The sequence below is a fragment of the Theobroma cacao genome, chromosome 8 (genome assembly GCF_053813885.1).
Source record: "Theobroma cacao isolate CCN51 chromosome 8, ASM5381388v1, whole genome shotgun sequence".
NCBI classification, from domain to species: domain Eukaryota; kingdom Viridiplantae; phylum Streptophyta; class Magnoliopsida; order Malvales; family Malvaceae; genus Theobroma; species Theobroma cacao.
The window spans coordinates 2,818,419-2,843,954 of NC_142646.1; the positions used below are offsets into that span (position 1 = coordinate 2,818,419).

Here is a 25,536-nt window from a genome sequence, read left to right on the forward strand (position 1 = left end):
GTATTCATTTGACTTCCATGTAGCAGGTAATCATATGCATAAGGTAGCCAAATAGAGAAACGTTGAACAAAAGAATTATTGCTATCTGAATATCATTCATCTTATGTACAATCCCTTACTTTCCCCAACGCCTTATATACACATCTCTCCCCCATCCGCAAGGGAAAAAAGCAAGAAACTGTAGTGCGCCCTACCTAGCCAATAAATTTTTAATATGCTGAGTCCTCAGAACTATACATCATCTGCGACAAATATTCCTTGCGCTCCTCAGCTGGGCAACCAAACAAGGCTCTCACCCTCGCTGCGTTTGCAATAAGGAAAGTGTAAGCCTTATGGCGTAACTGTGTATCCACACCTATGTTCACTAATTCTGCAAAAACTTCCTGCTCCGAGTAGTAAACACGTGGTCGTCCTCTCTCAGCTATATAACATTTCCCTCACTAATTGCACCTGCAACATCTTTAATTGCTTCCCTTATGCTTTTAAACTCTCTCTGAAATACTTGCAACTCCTGGAGCCTTTCATTTTTTCCCTTTAAACGATGTTGCAGACTGGGATGGCACTTGAGAAACGACTTGACTGGTATCATTCATGTCATTGTCCTCCATGGTCAGACCAACTACATCTTGCAAAGGAATACCATCAAACAATACTCCGCCAATTGAGCTGGTCCATTGACCCCCTTTAGCTCCATCCTCCTTTTCTCTATCGTTTGCAAAAAGCATCAACAACTTATCGTAATTAGAAATTCTAGTAGTCATCCATTTTTTTGAATCAGGTTTTGACTGAGATACAAAAAAACCACAATACAAGATGGAGATTAGTTCCATTAATATAAACATGCTCAGATGGCAGATAATTTAAACAGGAATATATTGGAAGGGGGGAAAAAGAAAAACCAACCTTTGCCAGAGCTTTCCATAATTCAGGCTTAGCAGTCCACATTTTAGTGTCCAGACCCCAAGCAAAACCGCCTCTGCCCTTGAAAAGGTTATAAAACTTGTTAAAATTATGCTTCAGAGTTTTTATACAATTTTTCAGGTGACCTTTTCAATTGGCATCCCAATCTTTTCATGCAATTCATTCACCATATTCTCATATGCCATCGTAGTGAAAACCTTATCAACCCTGTTTCCCAAGCTCTGTTGGTGCAAGAGCACATCAATGACGACATCATCCATAGGCTGTGTCCACTTCAAAACATCCCTGCACATTATCAATAAGATGCTAGCAATGATAGTAATCGAATGTGTTATGCTTACCTAAAGATTGGAAAGAATCAACTGTAACCAAGGACTTAACAAGGGCCTAAGATCAGTCATTCAGTTTAAATAGTTATTCACTAAATAAAAAAACGAAAACGTAATCGAAAATAGCAACTGGTGGACGCATATGAATCAAAAAAGAGAATGACCCAGATGGCTATTCACATTGCCTAGTTGCCCTTTAACATAAACTAAAGTGCACCCTTAGAAACAGGCAATTCCAGGATGTGTATTCTGTGTATTTGCAATCAACGTTTTTGCTCATGAATGGCTCTCACCCTTTCCATCTTTCAGCAAATCTACATATTTACATAGTGAATGGTGGCACACATGCACTTTGTATAGCACAAGTTGAACAACAGTCATTTGTAGCTTCATTCCGCACTCCATGTATCTAGCAAAAGCGTATAATATGCTACTGGAGAAAATAATTAATATACACAAACAAAATCTGAGTGACCTAGCAATCTTTTATATGATTATTTAGATATCAGGGTAAACATCAGATAAACCACAGCCTATCAGGCCCCCAACAAATTCTACCAAACATAGACGAAAAAGCTCCTCCTATGCATGCGTATAAATGATATAGGGGTCATCTTCCTCATCATTTAGACAGCTCAAGGGTTCAGGTTTTGCACAACAAGGCACACACCAGGGCACAAAAGAGATCATCCAACTTATTTCTCTTAAAAAGAAGAAAACAAAAAGACTAGAAAGACAAAGGAAAATGTTATCTTGTAATACAAGGTGCAATGAAAAGGGCATCAGCACATAAACTTGTCAACAGGTGAACTTACCTGAAGTTCAGAGATCAAGTGTATAACATCATGTGTCCTAACTTTGCACCGCAATTTAAAAAGCCATAACAACATTTTATATGGACTCCACCGAAAAACTACATGGAAAAAGTCCCAAAACAATCATGACAATCAAAAGATGGCATTACTGAAAGCCAGAAGCCAGAAAATATGAAAAAGACTGACCAATTACATGGTAAGATTGTGAAAAAAGGCAGTTCAATAAACAACACAAGGTTCATGACGGGCACTATTCAAACATCGAAACTTCCTTCCTCCCAATCTTTCTTTCTTGCGAACCAAAAGGAAGAAGCCCAAATCATAAGCATTTAGAGATTTCCCTAATTCCCAGAACACATAAAAGAACCCTAAACCTAGACATAAAACTTACTGAGAGCAATGCCCTGATGAATAAAACAAATTCAGTAATAAACAAAGAAACAGCAAAACATAAAAATAATAATAAAAAAAGGATTAATTTATAAAAAGGAAACCTGTTGAGGAGATTGCTTGGATATCATCGGTCTCGTCTTCGTCGATTGGAAATCGAAGCCGGGCACCCGTTTAGAACCGGTTAACTGTCCATTACGGGCCTTTCTATCAAGGAAGGAAATATCATGACGGCCCCTTGTATGCTTCTTTGCTTCCCTTTCCCCGGCCCATTACTCTCAACCCATTTTGACGATTTTGTCTTGCTACTGAAAATTCCAAAATTTGTTTTTTCAATAATTAAATTAATAATACTCCTCCTTTCTTAAATAGTTAGCGTTTAATATAAATACTTCATATTTTTAATTTAAAAATAAATTTGCACTGTTAAAAAAAAAAGAAAATTCGTTATGAGTAATCTTAAAAAAAAAAAAAGATAAATGGGAAAGAAACTAAGAAAGAGTTAAATACAACAATTGAGATATTAATGCTATACATTTTTTACTCTCTTTTTTTCTATAAGTTCAATTATTACCAGAAAAAATATTTATTATACAGTCGAATACTACGATAAAATACCATTTAAAAATTTCAATTGACTTTTTCAAGGAAACGTGATAATCGAAATGCTATATGCTTAACATGAGAATATAGCAAGAATCAATAATGTATGCTTTCAACATTAACAAATATTAAACCAATTCAGTTCGATACGTTGAGTTTTACTAAATTATTATTATATTTAACCCTTTTGTGCTTACCATAGCGTAATTTACTAATTCAATTGACTCACTCCTCCAACGCTACATTGCCCCGGTAGGGAGGGACTCGACTGCCTTTTCAAAACCAATTGAGTAATTATAATAGGATTGGAGGGCATATTGGAACCATTTGTCCTTTTGGGTTCGTATCAGTCTCAACACTTTATTGTAACTTTAACCAAGCATGAAATCTAACTTCAATCTTTGACCAATATCCAATTGTCTAAGCATCTGGATATTTAAATACAATTATCACCAACAATTCAACATGAACCATATCCAAAAGGTCAGCAGTCAAAAACCCCTTTCATAGTCCAAGATGTGAATTGTCATTAGAGATTTCAGCTCAAAATTCGATGGCAAATTTGGAGACAACAGCATGACTCGGATACGAAGGAATTTTGAATTACAGCGTCAGGATTTACAGCTGATTTAATATTAAAACCTATAGTATTGCCACTGTTATTTGCTAAATAACAATCAACACATGGAAAAGAAAGCTTGAAAACTTGAATTCAGCAACCAGAATTACAAACCCAAACAGCCAAATCATCACTAGCGCGACCTCAATCTTGTCCACGTTCATCCATTATTATTATTATCGTTGTTGCCCAAAACTAAAGAAAAACAATTAGGCAGGTGAGCTGTTCAAGGTCGAACATCTACAGAATTCAGAATTTCAGATGCTTTGTCACAGGAATTAATGAACCAGAAGCATTGAAGCAAACAGTGAAAGCATACCAACATGCACGTTAGGCTAAAAAGGCTATAGGGTGGACTAATTCTCTACAAAGATTTATCTAAGCCATTCAACTTTAAATCAAAAGTACATTATAGCAGCAGCAGCAAATCTCCCATCTACAACTAATAATTTCTGAAGGTCAAAAGAAACCAACAGGATTCAGAGGTACATTTCCCTTAGATGACATGTGCATCTAAAAGAATAACATGGAAACATCAAAGCATTAACATAAGATGATCAAACACTATCACAGCCTACATTGATTATGCTATCCTCCGTCGAACTTCCTACTCGTCATCGTCTTCCTGCAAAAAATGAGAGAACCAATTCAATAAGATCCCCACAATAAGCAATAAGATCAGTTACATGTAACCGAAACACTGCATCATACCTCCCCACTGCCTTCTTCATCATCCTCCTCATCGTTAACCTCAGACACAGACTTTTCAGACTCCTCTTCATCATCAGCTTTGGGACCCTCAGCCTAGTATCAACAAAAAAAAAAACAAGCTCGTGCTGTTAACAATCCAAATTGAAATTGTCTCTGCTCATTAAATAAAGACAGTTAAATCAATTACCTGTCTCTTATTGTAGGCTTTCATGTTCTTCTCATACTCCACCTTTCGCTTCTCTGCCTTAGCAACAAAAGGTGCTTTTTCCTAAAACCATATGTTTGAAATCAATAAGAAAAACATAATGGCATGTAATTTACAGAGATTTTTAACTCTTAAAACAGCCAAATACTTACAGCTTCAGACATGCTTTTCCACTTATCTCCACCAGCTTTGCCAACCTAAACAACCCGAAAGAGATATACGAATAACAAAATCAAATTAAACTAAAAGGAAAGGAACCTAATAACAAACAACAAAAGACATTGCTACTACTTACAGCAGCAACGGATTTGTTTTTAGGATGATCCTTCTTGTATTGCTCACGGAACTCCTCCCTTGGATCACAAAAACAACATTAACAAATTAGATTGAACATGAAAAGTAAATCTACAAAATGATTCCTGGAAGCTCAATTTTTCTTTGACCATAAAAAGATACGTTCAATTCACCTCTTCAATTGTGGTTTTTACGAAGAATATAAACGCCAGAGTTTTCCACGGAGCAAACAGAACAAACCAAAAAATTAAAGAAAAACCCACAAATACAGGAGAGATTCGTGAGTGATTACATGAAAACGAAGAAGGCACTGGCTGGCCTCTTTGGCTTGTTTGGATCCTTGACAGCCTTCCCCGATTTCCTTCCACCTTTCGTGGCTGGTTTCTTATTCACAGAGAGCCTATCAACACAAATCACACAATCAAGTCAAACAAAACATACATAAATCCTAATCTAGATCTGAGATCCTAGAACACGCGATCTGAACAAGCTTTCCAAAATACCGAACAGAAAATGATGAGAAAAACTTACTTGGCGCTCTTAGTATCTGACTTGGATTTACCTCCCTTCATGTCGAATCCTGACATTAAAATCGCAGATCAGCCAAAAATACAGAAGAAATCGATAGAAAAACGCGAAAAATCGCGGAAAAACGATGAAAATCAATGGAAAATACCTGGTTGGTGAGCTAGGGTTAGGGTTAGTGTTACAGAGAGAGAAAGGGAAAAAAGGAAAAGAGAGAGAGAGAGAGAGAGGAAAGATATGTGTGAGATTGAGGGGTGAGCTTAGACGCCGAAAGGCGGAGATATTAAGTTGGGGAAATTGAAATTCAATTGCGCACGAAATGAAAATTGGGGGGTTTAGGCGGGATTTGGAAATTTCATGCCAGGTCAGCGATCTGTGTGCTTTTACACCATTGGCTGCGTGACTTCTAAGCTTGGCCTTTCATCTCCCTTTTGTGTTTCCTTTGTGCTTCTTCGCTCTCACTGGGGAGATTGGTTCTCTTTTCTCCTTCCCTTTTGTCAACGTGTAAGTTTACATTTTCCGCAATACTGTCTCACAGCTGGGTTGGCCATTGGGCTATATAGGTAAATTCCTTCCCCCCCACAAGATTGAGATTCAATGGGCCGGTTTCCACTCGATCTAAGCCCAATCCATTTAAAACAAAAAAAAATTATAATGGGCCAATGAGCCTTTAAGTTTTTGTCCATTACCAAAAATTAAAAGAAAAACTTGGCCCAAACCATTTCCATTTTCTTTTTGTAATGAATAAATTAAACAATAGATTATAAATTTTCTATTAAATATAACAATTTTTTATCCTATAGTTTTTCTCCATAAAATAGAGAAGAAAATAGCATGTACCTATATATTAAGAGTCGTTTACAAAAAGAAAATTTAATTCCTAATTTGTAATAGTTAAACATTTTTCTCTTTTTTTATCCAAAAATTGGAATAATAAAAATACAATGTGAACTTAAGTGCACAATATGGTTCCAAATTAATTATCAAGATTATTGAAAAATTATAGACAGCTTTAATAATATTTCGTGGATATCTTATCATCCCATATTTCTTATCAGTTTTGATAAATAAATACTCCATTTGTTCCATTTTCTTTTATTTATTTTTAGTTCGAAAAGTTCCAAATGGAAGGTAAATATTTTTACATTTTCTATATTACAAATATAATTTTCATATTTTTAATTTGTTTCATATTAAAAAATATTAAATATTTATATTATAAAAAAATCACATTTTAATATGAAATATATCAAAATCAAAACTTTTATCTTAACATCCGTAAAAATCAAATAAATACAAACATTTAGAGATGGAAAGCAACAATTGAACGTGATGTAGAACCACATGTTTTCTGAAAATGAATAATAGTTATTGCAATTTGCACCAATGGAGTTTCTTTCCATAGTACATTATTGGTTATTGTCTATAAAAAGAAATTAAATGGTTTAGTTATCAGTTTCAAGAAATGGATAGTCTGTGTAACCAACAACAGGATCATGCGTGTAAAAGGTGTTTCTATCATACTTGTTAAGCACAGCATCGAGCTCAAATCTCCTTGGTAAGTCAGGGTTAGCCAGGAACAAGCGTCCGAATGCAACAAGGTCAGCACCATCCCTGGCAACCACAGCATTCCCGTCTTCTCTGTTGTATCCACCGGCCACGATAAACGTTCCTTTGAAAGCCTTTCTCATCGGCAAGAGACTGTCCTTGGTGTTTTGGCTATCAAATTGGGTGACCATCCTCGGCTCTATCACATGGCAGTACAAAATTCCGAGTTTGTTCAGGGACTGCGCCATGTAAAGGCCGAGGGCTTCAGGGTCTGAGTCGCCACAGTCATTGTAATCAGCAAACGGGGAGAGTCTTAGGCCGACTCTGTCAGCTCCAATCTCATCAGCAACTGCTTTAACTACTTCTAAAGGGAAGAGGCAACGATTTTCCAAGCTCCCTCCATACTCATCTGTTCTATCATTCACTTGGTCCTTCAAGAACTGATCGATCAGATAGCCATTAGCTCCATGAATCTCTACTCCATCAAAACCTGTAACTTCGAATCATTAATTCCCAGGACATCGATATGATAGCCAGCTGAATCCATAACTATTGCAATCCGGGTAGGCAAATTTTTGCAACGGGTAGATCAAAATGAGCGAATGACGGGGAAAAAATTGATAGTTCTATGATAGGAAAGAGTTGGCCCTGGATGCCCGGGCTCATGCAAAATGTGTAATCCAAAGTCAAGCTGCAAAGAAATATTACCAGCTTCCATAGCATTTCGAGCTGCCTTTCTGTAGTCATCTACGACTTGGGTTATCTCATCGACTGTCAATCGGCGAGGAGCTGGAAAAGCTGCAGGCGTTGTGCCATCGATGTGAGTCTTAGCTTGGATTGGTTTGGACGTACAGGAGATCGGGGGCTGACCATTAGGTTGGAAAGCTGTGAAACAAGCAATTGAATTTTCAGTACTGCACGAAACTATTCAGAATTGATTCTGCTCTCGGAGATGAGGAAAAAGCAAAGAATTACAATGATCAGAAGCCCTGCCAGCGTGCCATAATTGACAAAAGAATATTCCCCCCTTCTCATGAACAGCATGCACAATCGGTTTCCATGCATCCACTTGTTCTTCTGTCCAGATGCCGGGAGTATTTGGGTAACTTCAACCAGATGCCAGGGAAAAATGAAAAAACAAACCAAGAATCAGAGGATGACTGTGATTGGATACAGCCTCTTCTCTCTCGCTCTCACTCCAGAAAGTAGACATTGTTAATTAACAATATGAAAGTGTAGAATTTTTATTTGAAACAGAGTAGCAGAGGTTGAACTCTAGCAGAAATCATAAGATTTTCTACAAAAAAGATGATTTCGAAATCCTGTAGGAAGGTCTAACATGTACCCTTGAGCAGTTTCTGAAATACCGGAGGCTTCTCCAATCAAGAAACCACCTTGGGTTGTTCTCTGGGAGTAATATAAAACAGCATGAGTTTGAGAAACAAACTCGTAAGATCGCAGTCTGGACATTGGTGCCAAAACTATCCTACACAACAATCAAAAGAATGTACCAATTATTAACATATATGCTATCTAAATCGAATATCCATAGAAATATCATAGCATCTTAATCAGATAGATTGAAAGTTTTTAACATTTAACTATGTCCTGATCAACCTGCATGCATCCCTTGTGGAGATCATCAGAGACTTGGAAAACAAAAGTCTCTAGAATTATAATAGTAAAAATCACTTAGAAGTTATATCCAAATTCATATACAGAACGTTGGACATGGCACACTCAACTCCTCCGTACGTTTAAGCTCATGGCATTCCGTAACTAATCTTCCATTTTAAAGGTTAGCTGAATCTGATTCGACATTGGAGACTTCTTATTCGATTACAAGAGCTTGTGCCCTTTGTGATCCATGTTGATACTGAATATATATAGCTGGAAGGAGGAGTATTCCGAAGCATGAAATTTAGAGTTCAATTTTTTGGCGACCCCTGTATATGTGTGGGATATGCCCACAACCTTAAAACGAGGTATACCCCAGCCAGTATCCCTTTGAAACATATAACCCTGTCTGCCATCAACCCAGCTCCCAATCATAGAGCAAAACAGAAAAAACCCAAGATCAACCCGAAAGACTTCTTTCCTGCTTACAAAAAGCATGCAGGAGTAACAAGATCGAGGATTCAAATTAAAGTTTGTGATTTGAGACTTGGAAATCATACTACTACTTAATGAAGAAGTTCCGATATCAGAATAAATACTACTGGTCATTGTGTCCTGTTCTGTACTTTGAAAAGTGAATGTTCCACTCCATTTCTCTAATGAAATCTCATGAATGCTTTTAAAAAAAAAGTCTAGTTCTAGTACTATATATATAACTTGAGGGAAATCAAGGTACGTGGGTTCAAACAGACCTGTGAGAGAGACTAAAACTTCCCATCTTGTACGGAGTGAGGAGGGGAATAACCTCCATCTTCTCGTCTGCAGTCATGCCTTCCCTCTTATTCCCTTCCAAATAAGCTTTGTAGCAAGGACATGGGAACAGAGAAGCTTGTGTTGTTTTAGACTTATACGACCAAAAACAGAGTAGATACCATGAACCACAAGCGAAGGATACGAGGAAAAATAACAACTAGTTTACGAATTATCCTTGGTCAATGAAAAAGACTTGTGTTTAAAAATTCACATTTAGCCCAATCATGGACGAAAAAGGCAACCCAATGTAGAATCGTGTTTGGGTTTGTTTTGTCTTTCATTCTTACTTCTGAGAAAAATTTGTCTTTTATTGAGGCAGTTGACATTAGCATGGCACGCAACTCAAAATTATAAGATAATAACCTTATTCTCAACTTTTATTTTTCTTGTTTTGGTTGGTGATGAGAAGTTTTTAATTGTTGGTTGCGTAGGAAACTTGAGGATCTCAATAATTGATAAATGGCAAAGGGTGGGGTTCAAAGAGCCCAGAATCTGTTGTGGATTAATTGGTCTGAGGCTTAATTGTTTTAGCTTGCTTCGTTTTTTTGTGGAAAGAAGTTGATTCCTTGGCTTTTTGTCAAAGCCTGGCATAGCAGGCGTTGAGTCATTTTTTTAGTACGGGCTTGTCCTCTGCCCAGTATGTGCTGGACCTAAACGGGGGCTTTTCTTGCTGTTTGTAGGCAGCTCTTTTTTTGTTCATTAATAAGGGACTTCCGTGTGAATCCCTTGCTTGTGAGTGAATATTTATTTATTTTTAAATAATTGATTCTCTATCTAATTAATTAATAAAGAGACTTGGCACCCGAATATTTAACTAATTTATTGATGTATAATCTCTATTTAAAGAGTATGATTAGAATTTTTTTTTCTCAATTAAAAAAAATTAATAAAAAATCTTGAAATGGTATTAAAATTACCTTAATTTAATTAATTGTTGATGTACATATTTATACACAATCGCAATCTTTGACATTACTTACCAGAGATACATGGAATCAAATAAGACACCAAGAGTTGATTTGGAAATCATAAAATGTTTTCGAAATGCTATCAAAGTTTGATTGAGGGGATCAAGTGTGATTGTATCACTGTTAACTTGATCTTCAATTGAGATTCTCTCCACACCTTGTTGAAGTTTCTGCTACTGATGTGTCTGCAATTGCTGTTGCTCGAATTGCTGCTGATGTTGTGGATGTTAGCTGCTGTGCATTGCTTGTCTGCTTCTATTATCTGAACAGGACTCAGGAGACTTGGCTAGCTGCAGGTTTAGCAACTCGTTTGAGTTGGCTGCACACCTTGTTGAAGTTTTCGCTTCTGTTATGGATGTTAGCTGCTGTTGCTTGAGTTGCTGCTCTTGTGCTTTGCTTCGAGCAGCTTCTGCTGTAGATGTTAGCAATTCGTTCGAGCATTGCATGTCCGAAATCAATGGTCTTTGTTTCCTCTCAAAGCTCGCATTGTAGAAACACATTACCTCCAAATAATACTCTAAACAAAATGCTAGGCCACGACGAATCATATCGTTCGTTACACTCACAAGGAGACAACCAATCCTTGCAGAAAATGATAAGCCATACATTTTCACCCAATCATATCCATGAATACAGTGGAATTGCAAAACCAAATCATGGAAGATTTCATTCCAACGAAACATTTTGTCGTTGGCTAAGTGGTCTGATTAGGCGTACCAACTTTTGGCTTTGACCTCCAACAAGATTCGAAGAATGTCCCCCTTTCTTTTCCTATGCTTGTCTCGCCACTGTGAATCAATCTGGATCCATTCATCAGGACCCAAGTCTTTGTTTAACTCGCTTGTTTGCTGCCCTGAAATCAGCTAATCAACTCTACAAAAGTGAATACAACCCCCTCTAAATTAAGCTTGCAGTCTCTCTATGTTTTTAGTCGATAATTATATGGAATTTTCATAAATTAAGATAAACGAATTATTTTATTATTTTTATTAATTTTTTATATTTAAAATTTATAAATAAACGGATCGAATCGACTACCTAGTGGAGTTATCCTTTTTTATTTCATGGGTGTTTTAATTAAATCAAGTTACCAAAAAGTTAAAAGAAAATTCAAATTTCAAAGCCCAAAGGCCTCGTTCGTCATTTAATTTTACTCGGAAATTGAAATTCAATTTCAAACGTAGTTGACGGAAATACCCTTCAACGGCTACCAAGAGTCGTGATTAGGCAACTGAAATCCAAAAAGAAGATAAAAAAGTTCAATAATCAGGCACAAAGTTACCCGCGCGACCCGGCACTCAAATGCGCTGGGGCTATGCCAATGACGACGACCCTTCTCTGCTAATTTACGCATTTTTTTGCTCCCTTAATTTCTCGGTTACTACTTTCCAGTCAATTACTATTGCATATACAAGCTACTTGCCATCTTTGCTGCTGGTTTCTTCCTCCATAAATTGGAAGATAGATTCGAAGGGTATGACTCTTTGTAGAGAAAAAGTGATTTGGTGAAGGCAAAAAAGCCTGACAGGATAGGGGAGAGGAAATGGAGTGGCAAAATCAAGAAATGCAACAGCAAGAAGAAGGGTATCTGCAGTATCAATTTCAGAATGGGGTTTGTGGGAAGGTGATGACTGATGAACAGATGGAGGAGCTGAGGAAACAGATCGTTGCCTATGCGGTTATTTCTGAGCAGCTGGCTGAGATGCACAAAGCCATGTCTGCCCATCAGGATTTTACTGGTGGGTTGTCCCTTTTCTTTGCTCTCCCTCCTTTTTATGTGACTCTCATCCCTGTTTGTGGTTCGATTGATGTTTCTGTTCATCGACTTTCATCAGATTGCGTTAAAGGTGTTTCTGTGTGTGTGTGTGTATCATACATATAAGATTTTATGTATGAAAAAAAATTGTTGGCATGGCTCTATCTTTATGGATGAATAATCAATTTATTTATGCAACATAAGACAACAGAAATGATGCTTATTTACCCGAAATGATTTATAAACTGCGAGTGCTTCTCAATTCTCACTGCTTCTAGATGTTACATTGATTTCCCTTTGTTTCAGGAATAAGGTTGGGAAATTTCTACTGTGATCCCATAGTAGCCTCGATTGGCCACAATATCACTGCTAGACAGCGATGGACTCCAACATCATTGCAGCTGCAAATCCTGGAGAGTATATATGATCTAGGAAATGGGACTCCGAGCAAGCAAAAGATCAAAGAGATAACAGTTGAACTGGCACAACATGGCCAAATTTCTGAAACAAATGTCTATAACTGGTTTCAGAACCGGCGTGCTCGTTCAAAAAGGAAGCAGCAGTCCTCTGGTTCAATCAATGCAGAACCAGAAGCGGATGCAGAAGGTTTGGGTACAAAAGAGAAGAGGACCAAACCAGAAAGTCTGAAATTTATTGATATCCCTGCACAAGGAGTTGAAAGCTTCTATTTCCAAAATCCTGATACAGGTGCTTAAATGATCATTCTCTTTTGAATACTTAAGATAGTGGTTTTGGGAAGATGAAGCAGGTGGTTGTAGATCAATACTGTGTTACTTCAGCTTTGTTTTTACATTTTTTTTTTCTTTGTGAGCAGGGATTGATCAGTTTACTGGTAAAGTGGAATCGTCAGGAGGCTACGATCCTTATAATAATCTAGTCGAACAATTTGGCTTGCTCGGATGATGCCTTGGCAATCTCTTGCCATGCTTAGACTGAAGCTGCTGGAATTGATAAAATAGATATACGTTTGGGAGGTCCTTTTAGAAAGAAGTGTATAACCCGCAGAGAATGCTCGACTTGATCTAATTACAGTATATTTTCTTTTTCTAAGCAAGGAAAAGTTGTGCTTGTTTTAGGAGTTCCATGTTGATTTCACCTAACGACAGAGTTCATATACTAGACGACATTCTCTTTTCAAAAAATTATAAACGCAAGATTCTTCTCTTATTGTACTTATCCAATGTGAAATTTCATAATATTCTCTTAATCATATTTCTCATTTCTGATCACCTGTTGCAGCGCCTGACATGACATTAGAATCGGATCCAAATTATTCTAACATCACTGTCATAACCATTACCATTTCCCTGTAACAATTAATTTTTGGTTTCTGGGATTGTTCCCCGCCTGGTAGGAAGCATTTAACCATAGCAACACAGCCTGTTGATTAATCTAATCGAACATTTTTACCGACTCCATTTATCAATTAATTAGTTTCACAAGAAAACATAAGCAAATACTTTGATTTCAAATGACATTTACACCTTCAGTTGATGAAACAATTCATCTTGCATTCTAGTGGCCTTGTAAATCATTTCTATATATACAAAACAAAAAACCCCTTACAGAAATATACAGGTCATATCCATTCTGGAACTACAAAACTATGAGAACAAAACCAAAACACAACAAATGTCCTATCAACAGCCTATCAACAGATAGCAACCTCAGCTTCATAAATTAGGCCGGGAAGAATACCTCTGTTGCTGCAGGTGGTTTTGCTCTAAGGTATCAAAATTGGACTGAGATGGTCAATCCACCAAAATGTACATCTTGCAAGAACCAACATCTCATTAAGTGAGGCTTTACCAAAAACAGAAGAGTTTAGTATGGTAAAGCTATCATTAACCCCTCCTCTTAGAAAGTTTTAGCTGCGAGATGATGTAAACAGAAATGTTAGGTTTTGGAGTGGACAGAATGTCTTGTGATTAAAAGCTCAAATCATTTCTTTGTGTCTAACCTTTGATTTTGTAGTCCTCCACCCTCCCAAGTCTGGCTGTTTAGGGGAATATGCAAACTTATCAATGGAATTTAAAATGGCAGTCTTGTCCATGGTTGAGGCATCAACCTGCGACAAATCCTATAACCATGTGCTAATGTTACTGTTTTTAAATAAAATAACAGCAAAAGCAACTTCCGTAATTGAAAATAACCTTCAGTTCAATCCTATAATCCTATGGAACAATTGTAGCAAGTCCAGTCAGTAGAATTTTAGCATTCAAAATTTTGGAAAGTATGTAATATAGGCCCTGAATTGAAAAGTTCTTGTCAAATGTATAAGTAGGTCCTCTTTTGCATGACAGTTAAGTGGATAAAGGAAAAATATAAAATTTCTCCATTCTATTATTAACTTTCAGCATTATAACAAAAAGGGGAAGCTGTCTTAGTGTCATGACATGTGGAGAAAAAACAAGGAATCAACAGAAGAATCATTATGCCTAATATTACAACTTACCTTATCCTTTGCTGCCTTGTCCTCTGCTGCTTCAGAATTTCTAATTTCCACACAATCAGTGAAAAGCAGTATCTGCAGATGAAAAAGTCAGTCGCAGATAAGCCTTTTTAAAATACAAAAAGGGGTAAGGCATTATTAGAGGAATCACAAAAATGCAAAGTTCTGAGACACTAAGGTTTAAATAACCAACCTTGTTTAGCCACTTAACATTGTTTTCATCAGCCGCTTTGATTTGCACACCAAGACAATTGTTACGGCTACTGCAGAAGGGGCAAAAGACATTTTTGAATACACACCCATCATCTTCATGCCAAATGCCCTGTCCTGTGTCACCTTCAAGAGTTCTATTGCAGAGTCTTGGATCAACTGATGAAATGTCAGTTATTATAACTGGTACGGTTGTTAGTGTATTTGAAGAACAACAAATGAATTTCTCTTTTATAAGAGATAACAGGTAAACTTTTGATGACACAGTCAACGAGCAACTGAGATACAGATGATTTTCAGGGCGGCCTAAAGGGCTTCTGCAGAGTAAACAAGAAATTTGTAATCTCTTATCCATAGCAGGACAAGAATTGTGAGTTGCCAACGACTGAGGAACATTTGATTTCTTCTGTTTGTTTTCTACTGAACAAGGCTCAAAACCAAATTCAATTCTGCGCCTGTTCGCTAGTAAGTTATCCTTGAAACTCATAGAACCAGGAATTTGCGCAGGAGTATCAGATCCTTCTTCATTAACAAGGTTAATGAAAGGTGAACCCATGGATTCCCTCCTTTTATGAATATAAGAACAAACACTAAGATTCGAAGGTGATTCTATTTTTGGTATCAGGCTGGAGGTGTTTTGATTGACGTCTTTTTCAGGGGTGAACATTGTCACAGATTCATAAGAGGAAGGAACTTCGTTCAGGCTTGTTGAAGACATTGGATGAATTAAAAATTGATCCAAAGACTTAGTTGAGGCCTGAATTATAGTTGAACCAGAGTTCCCATCCTTAGATAACGAACCAGGACTAGCTAGAGAGATACTGGAATCCACAAGAGGTGTTTCCTTGACCATGAGTAAATCTGGATCTTCATTGGAATATGTCATAGATAAAGTCTCCAAACACCTGCAAGAAGATGCTTCCAAGCCAATTACACCAGTTTGATATTTCAAGTTAAAAAAAAGAAAAAAACCTAGTTAGGTACTGCTAGATATAAGAAAGAATATAAAAAATTCCAGAAGCAAGCAAATAATCCAAACACAAATCTCCAAAAGGATGCGGCCAGATATTACTATATCATGATTCACAAATGAAGTGACATGCAAGCATAAAGTTTCCTTTCATTACACTCACAGTTTCAGCTTCATACATTATAGAATAGAGGTGTTGGTCATTTACCGGGAATCTTTTGGAGAGCTACATTCTAGATCAATATATTCCTTGCATGTCTTCTGGTCCTTATCTACTTGCACACTTGTTTGAATTGCAAGATCAATTTGAGGCTTCATCTGGGGAAAGGTGGCATCATATTTTGCCAAAGGAAGTAGTTGCTGTCCACAATGATCAGACTGTTTAAGTTTCAAATTTTCATTTCAGTAATCCTTAGCTTTGATACATAGAAGGGGCCTCATTAGAGTTATTCAAGTTCAAGTTACAAACCTTGTTCTTGCTAACCAGGTCCTGCAAACAGGTGAAGCAAGAGAAAAGACCTTATTTAACACCATTCAACCACAGCCCACACACGAAAATGAACAGTTTAAAGAAAAGGAACATATGCTAATAAAGGAATTCAAACGGACCTTGACATCTCTGAAAAAGGATCTTAGCTCCTCTAATGACTTCTCAAAACTTTCGTAGCTTCTAACGGATGGCCTTAGCCACTTTGAAATGTAAGCTCTATTCTTTTCTTCTTGAAAACGTGAATCTGATAACCAAAAATATTTTCAATTCTATGAGCATTAAAAAAAATGTGAAGAAATTACTATCTACAATATTATGAAAAATACAATCTCAAATGCAGCAAAATGCCACAAGCCAAATTGTAGTTATACAATTAAATGGTATCAGATCTTACATCGCTCACCTTTAGTAGGAAAGCATCTAGTAAAAGACTGCAGAATCACGGCTATTAAGTAATAGTAACATCTTCACAGGTGTAGGAGCATTGTTTCACATATTTAACATAAAAGTTTGATGCAGTAGTGTTACGAAGTGTAGTTAACAAAATTCTCCTCACAGGATAGAAAATTGACAATTCTACTCCGAAGATAAAGAGTTGTTTTGCTTGCCTTGCGAACCTCATCCTTTTCACAAAATGCACAAAAAGACCCAAAACTCGGTGGGAATAATACGGACCTTTTATTATCCATGAAGTACCTATCTAGCAATTAGATATCCAGATGCTTAAAGCATTTCAGTCAAGGCAAAGCAATAAACCATCAATTGGCACTCTGTTTGTGACATAGATTTTCCTAGTCAACATCCTATCCTAGCCATCAACATTTTCAGGATAAGATCATAGCTAACTTTCAAATCTCCTCAGTTACCATGACTAATAGCTTTCTAGATGCATTTTTAGACTCACTTTGAAAAGCCTAGATGTATAAAAGCCAAAGAAACTAGAACTAACACAAATTCATGGCACCATATGCAGTTGCATCAATAATTTTCTGAAGACAAAAACAATCTATAGGAATGATGACATGTAACTCCTATAGACCACACAATATTGCTAATTTAGCTAGTTATGTGTATATAAAGATTTTCCCTTCCTCTTTTCATGGTTCATTTATGTCATGTTAGCATCCACTATTCATAAACTTGTGTAATAATTAAAACCTAGAAACATTTTCACAAAAGAAATAGAATATAAGAAAATGAGATTCTATACCACAGGAAACCACATGGATCACCAAATTCAAAATATTACCTAATAGGATGATGGCTCCATAATCAAATTTATGACGTATACAGCGTCCTGCATAGTAAAAGGCAGTTATCAAATAGTACCACTTTGAAGTACATAAGGATTAGGAAGGTTTTTTTTTTTTTAATAGGAGATTTAGGGAGAATATATGCTTAAATTACATAATCAACCATATGTATAAAATAAAAATATTTTGCAGATACTTGAACTTACTGTATATCAAATCACCTAAGAAACAAGTACCAGAAGAATGAGCAAATATATAATTCTCAAGGTTGGAAATACACAGGGCATACCAAGAGCTTGATTTAGAGCTCTGAAGGCTTGGTGGCAGTACCACTCACTTCCACTGAGAAGGTTTTTAGATGATTTGTAAGTGTTATTATATTTCTTCTTTAAAGCAATCTGAATATCATTTCTGCAAAGACCAGAGGGGTCAGAAATCATGACAAATGACTTATTTATGTTTGAAAACATCATCAACAGGTAAGAGCACATACATATTTGGAAAGGGAATGCCAACAACTATCTTCGATAGTCAAGAACTCACAATTAACAGTTAAGAGTCATACAATGGAGTGCTCTTAGAGGAGTAAGCAAATAGCAGTTATTTAGAAGGAAAATAAACACAGCTGATATATCCAGAGCTACGAACTTCCAATTTTCCATAACAGATTTTTTATGGCCTCAAAAGCACCAAGTTAATTACTGAAATGTAAGAAAAGAGGCACAAAAACTTCAAAGTGAGCAAAAGGATACCACCACTCTAGCATTATCATCAGAAAAATCTATGCCTTCTGAGACCTGCAAGGAAAATGTAGGAATCAACTTTTAGTGAAGCACATAAATGTATTTCCACCATTAGAAGTACCACAAAGTGAGAAGGAAAACATTGATGCAAACCTTTCCTCGGAAAACTGCAAGAAAAGCAGCACCTTCATGGTTAGTAACTTCTGTGGACTCAATTGCATTGTGATCTGCTTTTTTAATCCTTTTCTTTCTCCCAAGACCAGGTTCCTTGCCTCCAGATACTGAATCATAATAACCTTTCAGAACAGTGTCAAATTCTTCCTGATTACCTCCTCTTGGCTCTGCACAAATACCACCAATCAGAATTTCAATCCAACAAGAAATATCCAAGCATGAACAATATGAGTTATAAATACTGAGCAAATCAGGCCATCTTCAACATCAATACAAAAGTCCAGCCAAATATGCATAGAAACATAAGTTTTAAATAGCATTTCTGACAAGAAAATCAACGATATGCTCAACCACATGAGATCTAGGAAAGAGGCATAAAGTGTCTTACCAACAAAAAGGCGCTTTCTTGCATTAAGCCGCAACCATTGGCCTGTTTCACGCCAACGCTTGCAAAGTTTCTCCATCAGCTTGTAACTAGGGAAGAAAATCAGAGAGCCTCCTGGAACAATCTTGCAAATTTCTTCTAAGGATTTGCCGAGTGCATCCTTCAGAACGACAAATACATATATGCAAAGGTCAAATAATAATTAATTCTTGATGAAACAAAAAAAATGACTCAAAATACAACATACCTGGAAAGCATATGTATCTGCTGTTTTGTAACTTGCATCCAATCGATAATTACCTGGACCATGGGAGATTATAGCAGACCACACCTGCAATAGAAAAGTTGATACTCATAACCAAAAAAACAGTGGAATTAAGAATTGATGAGCATCATAGGCATGAGGAAAATAAAATTTGTACCTGGGATTTAACATCAATAACATGAGGAGCCTCCAAACAGTTTCCAAACTGAACTCCAAGTTCAGATGAGAAGGAATTCATTGGTGACAATGTCCTAGATTACAGAAAATTGTTAATGAAATTACTAGTCAAAAACACTATATGGAAATGCAAGTGAGCCATAGAAACCAGTGAATGGAAAAGGACATAAGCAAAAATATGAAAACCTTCACTTAAGTGCAGCTCAGTATCAGACATCATAAATGGCAACTTTCTTCTTAAAGGTTGGCACACTGATGGGATAGCAGAATATATTATGTGCTATCAATCAGATTACAAGGGTACTTTCAGGAAAAGATATCCATCCAGATAGCTAGAAGTAGTTAATGGCTTTATTACTTTGACTTGGTTAATGTGACTTGCTAGAAAAGTTTTGGATACAAGATAATAACAGCTTGCACAAAGCTGCAAATACTTCTTTATGATGTAGAGAAGGTTCATTGATGCAAGGCCAGCAACTGAAGTATTCAAATAAGGACCATTCTTACCCAGATGTTAAAATGACAGACAATGAAAGTTCAGCAATGTCTCTGAAAACAACCGCTGGATTCAAGCACCACAAACTTAAAGAACATGTCCAATTGCCAAAAGCATTTTCTGTATGCAAAACACTATCAATAACCTTTCTAGTTTAATCAAAAGAACAGAAAACACTATGGCAATAACCAAAAACTGAGTTCTATAGTGAAACTATTTTACTCATAGCAATGAAAGGGAAAAAATAACAATTGAAACCAATAGCTAAAATGCCAACCTATTGTTATCATATCCAAATTCTTTGTAAGCTAAGCAACTTAAATCTGATTAGATGTTGAAAGCCCAAATATCACCTATCTCATACACTAATATTAACACGGCTAAAATTTTCTTTGAAAGTTTACTCACAGAACGAGAAAGGCACTGTCTACATGAAAATGACAGAATAAAAAATAGTAATAAATTCATTAACCACTCACCGCCATCCTTTTTAACATATCTTTGTAGAGCAAGCTGATAATCAAATATATGAGAACCATTCCTTGAGAAGAAATATGTCAGTGAAGAGAACAGCCCTGTAATGCATTTGTTGATGTAGTCAATCACAATATTAAGACTTCAAGGGTTATTAATTAGCTTGGAGTACATACATCAAAAAAATTATGATTGTACCTTCCAATGTTATGACAGACATGCCACTTAAATGAGGTGCATCTGACTCTGTATCTGAAGCAGCTTTGATTGCCTTGAATATAATGTGGTTCATAATCAGTATAAAACGGTAAGAATCAAGACTCAAAATATTGTTGAGTATGGTACCTTTGTTGCACAATCTAGCAAGATGGGGAAGCATTGCTGTGAAATGTTAGCTTCTTGGAGTTGTCTTAATGCCTTGTCACCGGTCCAGCTGTAAGATATGATTATAGAAACATAAAAGACCATGGAAATCAAATGCTAACAGGAACAAACATAAGAGTCACACCTAACAAAAATTACTTTAAAACTTTCAATATTGTTTGCAGGAAATAAGGTGAAAACTGCCATAGTTCCCTTGATTTCTTTATTATAAAGAAAACATAACGTGTCATAAGAGGAAAAACATATATCATCCCCAAAACTGTTATCTTACGAAGACGGTGTCTTCCATTTAAATAGTATAAAAATGAAAAAAAAAAACTTCATTAGTGGGAAGAACAGAGAAAAGAACAAATAGAAAAAGGTTCCTGTACACAAGAACAGTGACTATAAGAAAGTATAATTTACCAATCTAGTTTCAATGTTGATTGCAGAAATAATGCAATTTACAGAGTACATCAAGCTTAGAAAAGCTCAGGCATTACATAAAATTAGTCCAAGACTGTCAGATCTTAGAGTAGATGTTACCAAGAATGTAAAGAGTGCTAAACGGAAAGATAAAGGTTATTTAATTATCTTTGGCCAAAATGGCACTCCCACAAGGAGAGATAAGAATAACTACAACATAAAGAAGCTCTTTGCAAAACTTACGAGGAGAAGTAGTGCCGAAATTCATGCTTTTCTAACGTGCTTTTCCTCTGCTCAATCCAACCCATTAGGTCCTACACTTCCACAACACCAATTATTGTAAATGAAAATTAACTAATGTTATGTCAGACCTGATTGTTGCACAAGAAATGACGTTCCTTACCTGTATCATTTCATACAGTGGTTGGTAAATTGTGGCATCAATCATGTAGAGCTGCTCTAGCTCCGTCTGCAATTCTTCCATAATGTATAACTGCTATAAGAATTAGAATCCTCATATGATAAATTAGAAGCAAAAGTTTCTTAACGTACTGAGCAAAGCATCTTCTTCAAGATCCACACTACCAGCATCACGAGCAATATCCTCTATATTGCTGTAACGGGAGAAACTTTTTTGATATCAGATCTTGCCAAACAATTCATATACACAAGGAAATAAAATCTCAGTCAGTCATCCAAGATGGGATGAGAGTTCATTTCTAAACTACCTGACTTTATTTACACATCTAATTTGGCAAGCAAATAGGCATCCACTGACTTTTATAGACAAATCATTCTCCAAAACTTCAACGATGCTAGCACTCTAAAGAGATCTTTAGAACGTGCCTTGGGCTAAACAAAATCAAATCTATTACATCTTTTTATTTAGATGTCAAAAATGAAACACAACATCAACTGCAGCATGAATTATTCACCACATAATCATCAGGAAATCATAAACTTTAACTAACTGATTTTTTGCTAGTGGCACTGAGATTGCAGATTCTGGAGGAGTTTGTGTACTACAATAAGAGAAAGCAAGGGGAAATAAGGAGAACCTTCATCTACCTTATATTCCCACCAAGAAAGAAGTCTATGACTGGATAATTTGGATATCACCCACCACCTCAGTTCCTAGGCTGAGGAATTAGCAACCTTTCTTTTTTATTGGAAACAGTTGCATGATCACTGCTCTGTTAGGAAATTATAGAAGAAAGATCTACTACCGATACGGTTACTACAAAAGAAGTAAAAATGAAATGTTGACATACTTGAGCCTTTCCTTAACCATATAAAAGCACTGAAAGGTCAGAGATAATGTAACTTTATGGTACATCAAATGCTTTCAACCCACAAAAAACGGAAATTCAACTACCCCAACTCAGCCAAATTCAAGTGCAGAGCAAATTCATAGAAATAATTAATTGTTTTCCTTATTCAAAAACTAAATTGATAATCTAGAATGTTTGCTTCTGCCAAAATTTATCAGAACTCAAAGAGATGTTCATCAGAAAACGAATGAGGAAGTTAGCAGAGACATACTGAGCTTCATCAAGAACTATAATGGCTCCTTTAATGTCTACATCCATTGCTCCTCGAATAACAGGATTGATGATGTAGCTATACGGGCAAAAAACTAATTGCGCATCATCAGCCATGGAACGTGCAGCATAGTATGCACATCCTGGGAAATGAAGAGAACCCTCAGAATGATTTTGAAGAGTGACATAATGGCAGAAACATCTCTTTAAAAAAAGAAAAGAAAAGAAAAACCTTTAACAATTTGTCCAACTTTGACAAGATCTTCAATATCATGGGCCTCGTGACAGCCTCCTTTCTGAAGTGAGGGATGACATTTGACTTTATGCATATTTCTGCTTGTAATGGGTAATTTCTTATGGTTATACTCTTACTTCAAGATTGACAGTGAAATCATGGACAAACAAGGCCAAGTCACAATAAATGGATATTGAACGGAGAAACAACTCACTTAAATTCAAAACATCCTTCCTCTCGATTGCTCAAAAGCAGCTTGCTGCCAAATTCAAGTAGCATCTTTAGTAGGAAAAGTAATGGAAATCATAGTGGGAGAAGAAAAAGAGAAACCAAAAGGAGAAAATAAAAAGAAATTTTAAGGTCCAAAAACTGCACCATTCTTCATCAATATTCTGCTTCCCAAGAACATGTGGATTTGTGCAATAATTTTTCCTTGAGGCCTGAGAAATTTTTAAATGAATGGAAAGTCAACAAAAATTTCCATAAGTTTGAATTATAATGCCTAGAATAATGGCATATACATAGAAAGTTTTTTTGAAACATGACAACTAAAATCATGTTTGAAAAAAAACCTCTATCGATGAAAATTTTTTCCTACTAAAAAAAAGAAGAAAAAGTCAATGAAGATTGGGTAAAACATACCAATACCGCCATTTGCACTCGGTAAGAAGTTTTCCTGTATTCACGAATCACTTGAGAAATTTGTGAATGTGTCCTCCTGATATTAATGGGAAACCACAGTATTTAAGTACCAATTCCACATCCAATTGTACAAGTTCCTGTAGCTCTTTATATTGATCAGTGCATTAAGAATGTTGGCTCAGTTATCAGAGATTATAAGAGCTTAAACCATCAAAAAGTCCAAACATAATACCAACTCCAAAATTAACATTTTATATCACAAAAAATGAATGAAATAATCTATAGTATCCCGTTTACTCGACATACACCATCTATCTTTATTCCGTTACTGCTGCTAGGTAACAAATTTTGACAACAAGTACTAATTCAGATTATTTGAGAGCCATATTCATATTTGAATGATGGCTTGATACCAAGAAATGAAAAGAAAGAGAGCTTAAATGGCAATGGCCTCGGAGAGAAACCATTTTAAGACAAATAAAATAAAATAAAACTTACGAAGCATAATATATCGTAGGAGCCAACTTTTTCTTCTTATTCTTGCTATTTGCTGATTGTTGAGGTGGCTCTGAAATCCCTGATGGAGGAACGCCTAAGACATAATCAAGGTCCATCATGCAATGTTCAATATTAACGAACACTACTGATTATCCGAATTCAAAACCTGAGCAACACCGGAGATCATGCTGAGAAAAGAATGCAAAACTTACTTGAAGGTTGCGTTTCAGGGATAAAACCACCGCCGTGACCGAGAGGATCGGTGATGGCCTCCGGTGCAGGTGTGGAGTGAGACAAACAGCCTTGGAGATTCTTGAGCTTATACTTCTGTTGCCAGGCCAGAGTGGAGCAAAGAAGCGATAGCGATTTGCCGGTACCGGTGGGCGACTCGAGTAAGGTGTGACAATGACCGTCTTTCTGAGCTCGATCCAGGGTTGATATGACTCTGTACATGAAGGTGAACTGCGTCCCGTACGGCTTGTAGGGGAATTCCACCGGAATTCCCGCAATATGATACACAGTTTTAGGATTGATGTTGGCCCCGGTTGCTGCAGACGTCATTTCTTTTGGTTCCAGAGAGAGTGGATGGAAACGTACATGGACGTTTAAGACTAGGGATTTTGAAGTGGGAAATGAGTTTTTGGCGGGAGTTTTCGGCGAATTGCTTTCGATAGTGGCGCTTTCTCTTTTTTCATTCCTGCTGCTTTTTGAACAAAATAAAAAGGGACAGAAATAAAATCACCCTTCGCCAGTCAGCCCGTGGTAAGCAGAAGCCCATCGGGTAGTGAAAAGAGCCTAATTTGGAACTGGACCTGGAGAGGTGGGAGCACTAGCTTTTTCATCACGCTCAATTCTTCGCCACGTGTCGTTATAAATGTTTAGGCCTCTTCTGAATTAAAGATCGGCCTATATTTTTTCTCTCTTAAAAAAAACTATATTATATTATATTATATATTTATACATATTGATCTTCTGCGTGTTGAAAGTGGTTTTTTTCAAAATAAAAGTCATAAATAAAGGTTAAATTAATTTTGGTTGCTAGATAATAACATTTTCATAACACAATGAAAAATATAATAAGTTTTTTTTATCTTACAAATAGAATAAGCATAGAAATAATTATAGACATAATTCGTAAAGAAATCCTTAAATTATTTAAAAAAATTTAAATGAATATTTTTTATTATATTTAATCAAGTTATTATATTTTTATTTAAATTAAATAAAATATTACAATTAATTATTATTAATTAGAATGTCATTTGTTATTTTGTACTATATAATATTATTATAATATATTAATATGTTATAATAAATAATAACATAACATATTAATATGAGATAATGACATGATCATATGATATTTTTTATTTTTTACGTAAATATTATATAGATATAAAATGACAAATGATATTTTAAATAACGATAATTAATTACTTATTAGTTACAATGACTCATTTAATCAAAATTAAAAATATATGAGCTTGATTAAACATGATAAAAATTTAAAAATTTATTTAAAACTTTTTAAATAAATTTAAAATTTGTTCCAACCATTATGTTATAAATATACTGACATATTATATATGGAACATAATACAAATTGG

At 35.9% G+C, this 25,536-nt stretch overlaps 5 protein-coding genes and 1 non-coding gene across 10 annotated transcripts; 1 reads left to right on the top strand and 5 right to left on the bottom strand.

The window, feature by feature from the left end:
• Nucleotides 1–62: 62 nt before the first annotated feature.
• Nucleotides 63–2,548, bottom strand: LOC18591719 (uncharacterized). Its single transcript, XM_088808958.1, is given in 5 exon segments — nucleotides 63–425; nucleotides 428–511; nucleotides 513–785; nucleotides 904–1,052; nucleotides 1,055–2,548. Coding segments are annotated over 5 exon segments (882 nt in total). The 5' UTR covers nucleotides 1,215–2,548; the 3' UTR covers nucleotides 63–209.
• On the bottom strand, nucleotides 2,029–2,092 carry LOC148761114 (small nucleolar RNA snoR101). The gene has a single exon (XR_016028140.1). It is a non-coding gene; the product is annotated as a small nucleolar RNA snoR101 (small nucleolar RNA).
• Nucleotides 2,549–4,037: 1,489 nt separating the features above from the next.
• Nucleotides 4,038–5,938, bottom strand: HMGB2 (high mobility group B2). The gene is made up of 8 exons (XM_007018006.3): nucleotides 5,564–5,938; nucleotides 5,419–5,467; nucleotides 5,180–5,287; nucleotides 4,889–4,946; nucleotides 4,746–4,790; nucleotides 4,576–4,656; nucleotides 4,389–4,481; nucleotides 4,038–4,302 (listed from the first exon to the last, which is right to left on the bottom strand). Exons 2-8 carry the CDS (start codon nucleotides 5,457–5,459, stop codon nucleotides 4,285–4,287), a joined length of 444 nt encoding a protein of 147 aa, XP_007018068.1. The 5' UTR covers nucleotides 5,460–5,467; nucleotides 5,564–5,938; the 3' UTR covers nucleotides 4,038–4,284.
• Nucleotides 5,939–6,759: 821 nt separating this feature from the next.
• On the bottom strand, nucleotides 6,760–9,515 carry LOC18591721 (putative 12-oxophytodienoate reductase 11). 2 transcript variants are annotated; one of them, XM_007018007.3, is made up of 5 exons: nucleotides 9,330–9,513; nucleotides 8,306–8,446; nucleotides 7,936–8,066; nucleotides 7,669–7,845; nucleotides 6,760–7,450 (listed from the first exon to the last, which is right to left on the bottom strand). In XM_007018007.3, the coding sequence occupies exons 1-5, from the start codon at nucleotides 9,404–9,406 to the stop codon at nucleotides 6,858–6,860; spliced, it is 1,119 nt and encodes a 372-aa protein (XP_007018069.3). In that variant the 5' UTR covers nucleotides 9,407–9,513; the 3' UTR covers nucleotides 6,760–6,857. The 2 variants fall into 2 exon arrangements, with proteins under 2 accessions (XP_007018069.3, XP_017981222.2); XM_018125733.2 differs by lacking the exon at nucleotides 8,306–8,446 and having other exon boundaries at nucleotides 9,330–9,515.
• A 1,988-nt stretch (nucleotides 9,516–11,503) lies between these two features.
• Nucleotides 11,504–13,364, top strand: LOC18591723 (WUSCHEL-related homeobox 8-like). Its single transcript, XM_007018010.3, has 3 exons — nucleotides 11,504–12,097; nucleotides 12,421–12,822; nucleotides 12,950–13,364. The coding sequence occupies exons 1-3, from the start codon at nucleotides 11,902–11,904 to the stop codon at nucleotides 13,036–13,038; spliced, it is 687 nt and encodes a 228-aa protein (XP_007018072.1). The 5' UTR covers nucleotides 11,504–11,901; the 3' UTR covers nucleotides 13,039–13,364.
• Nucleotides 13,365–13,584: 220 nt separating this feature from the next.
• On the bottom strand, nucleotides 13,585–24,496 carry LOC18591724 (RAD3-like DNA-binding helicase protein). Of its 4 annotated transcripts, none has more exons than XM_088808859.1 (29): nucleotides 24,142–24,496; nucleotides 23,930–24,023; nucleotides 23,432–23,507; nucleotides 23,165–23,229; nucleotides 23,004–23,048; nucleotides 22,787–22,887; nucleotides 22,556–22,697; nucleotides 21,566–21,627; nucleotides 21,417–21,490; nucleotides 21,257–21,327; nucleotides 20,570–20,657; nucleotides 20,423–20,495; nucleotides 20,230–20,325; nucleotides 19,762–19,870; nucleotides 19,235–19,328; nucleotides 19,060–19,143; nucleotides 18,816–18,972; nucleotides 18,407–18,594; nucleotides 18,263–18,307; nucleotides 18,004–18,032; nucleotides 17,800–17,921; nucleotides 17,507–17,554; nucleotides 16,377–16,501; nucleotides 16,237–16,257; nucleotides 15,976–16,127; nucleotides 14,781–15,702; nucleotides 14,591–14,662; nucleotides 14,096–14,203; nucleotides 13,585–14,006 (listed from the first exon to the last, which is right to left on the bottom strand). In XM_088808859.1, exons 1-29 carry the CDS (start codon nucleotides 24,488–24,490, stop codon nucleotides 13,980–13,982), a joined length of 3,639 nt encoding a protein of 1,212 aa, XP_088664985.1. In that variant the 5' UTR covers nucleotides 24,491–24,496; the 3' UTR covers nucleotides 13,585–13,979. The 4 variants fall into 4 exon arrangements, with proteins under 4 accessions (XP_088664985.1, XP_007018075.3, XP_017980836.2 ...); XM_007018013.3 differs by having other exon boundaries at nucleotides 14,096–14,215; XM_018125347.2 differs by having other exon boundaries at nucleotides 15,976–16,145.
• Between the last annotated feature and the right edge of the window lie 1,040 nt (nucleotides 24,497–25,536).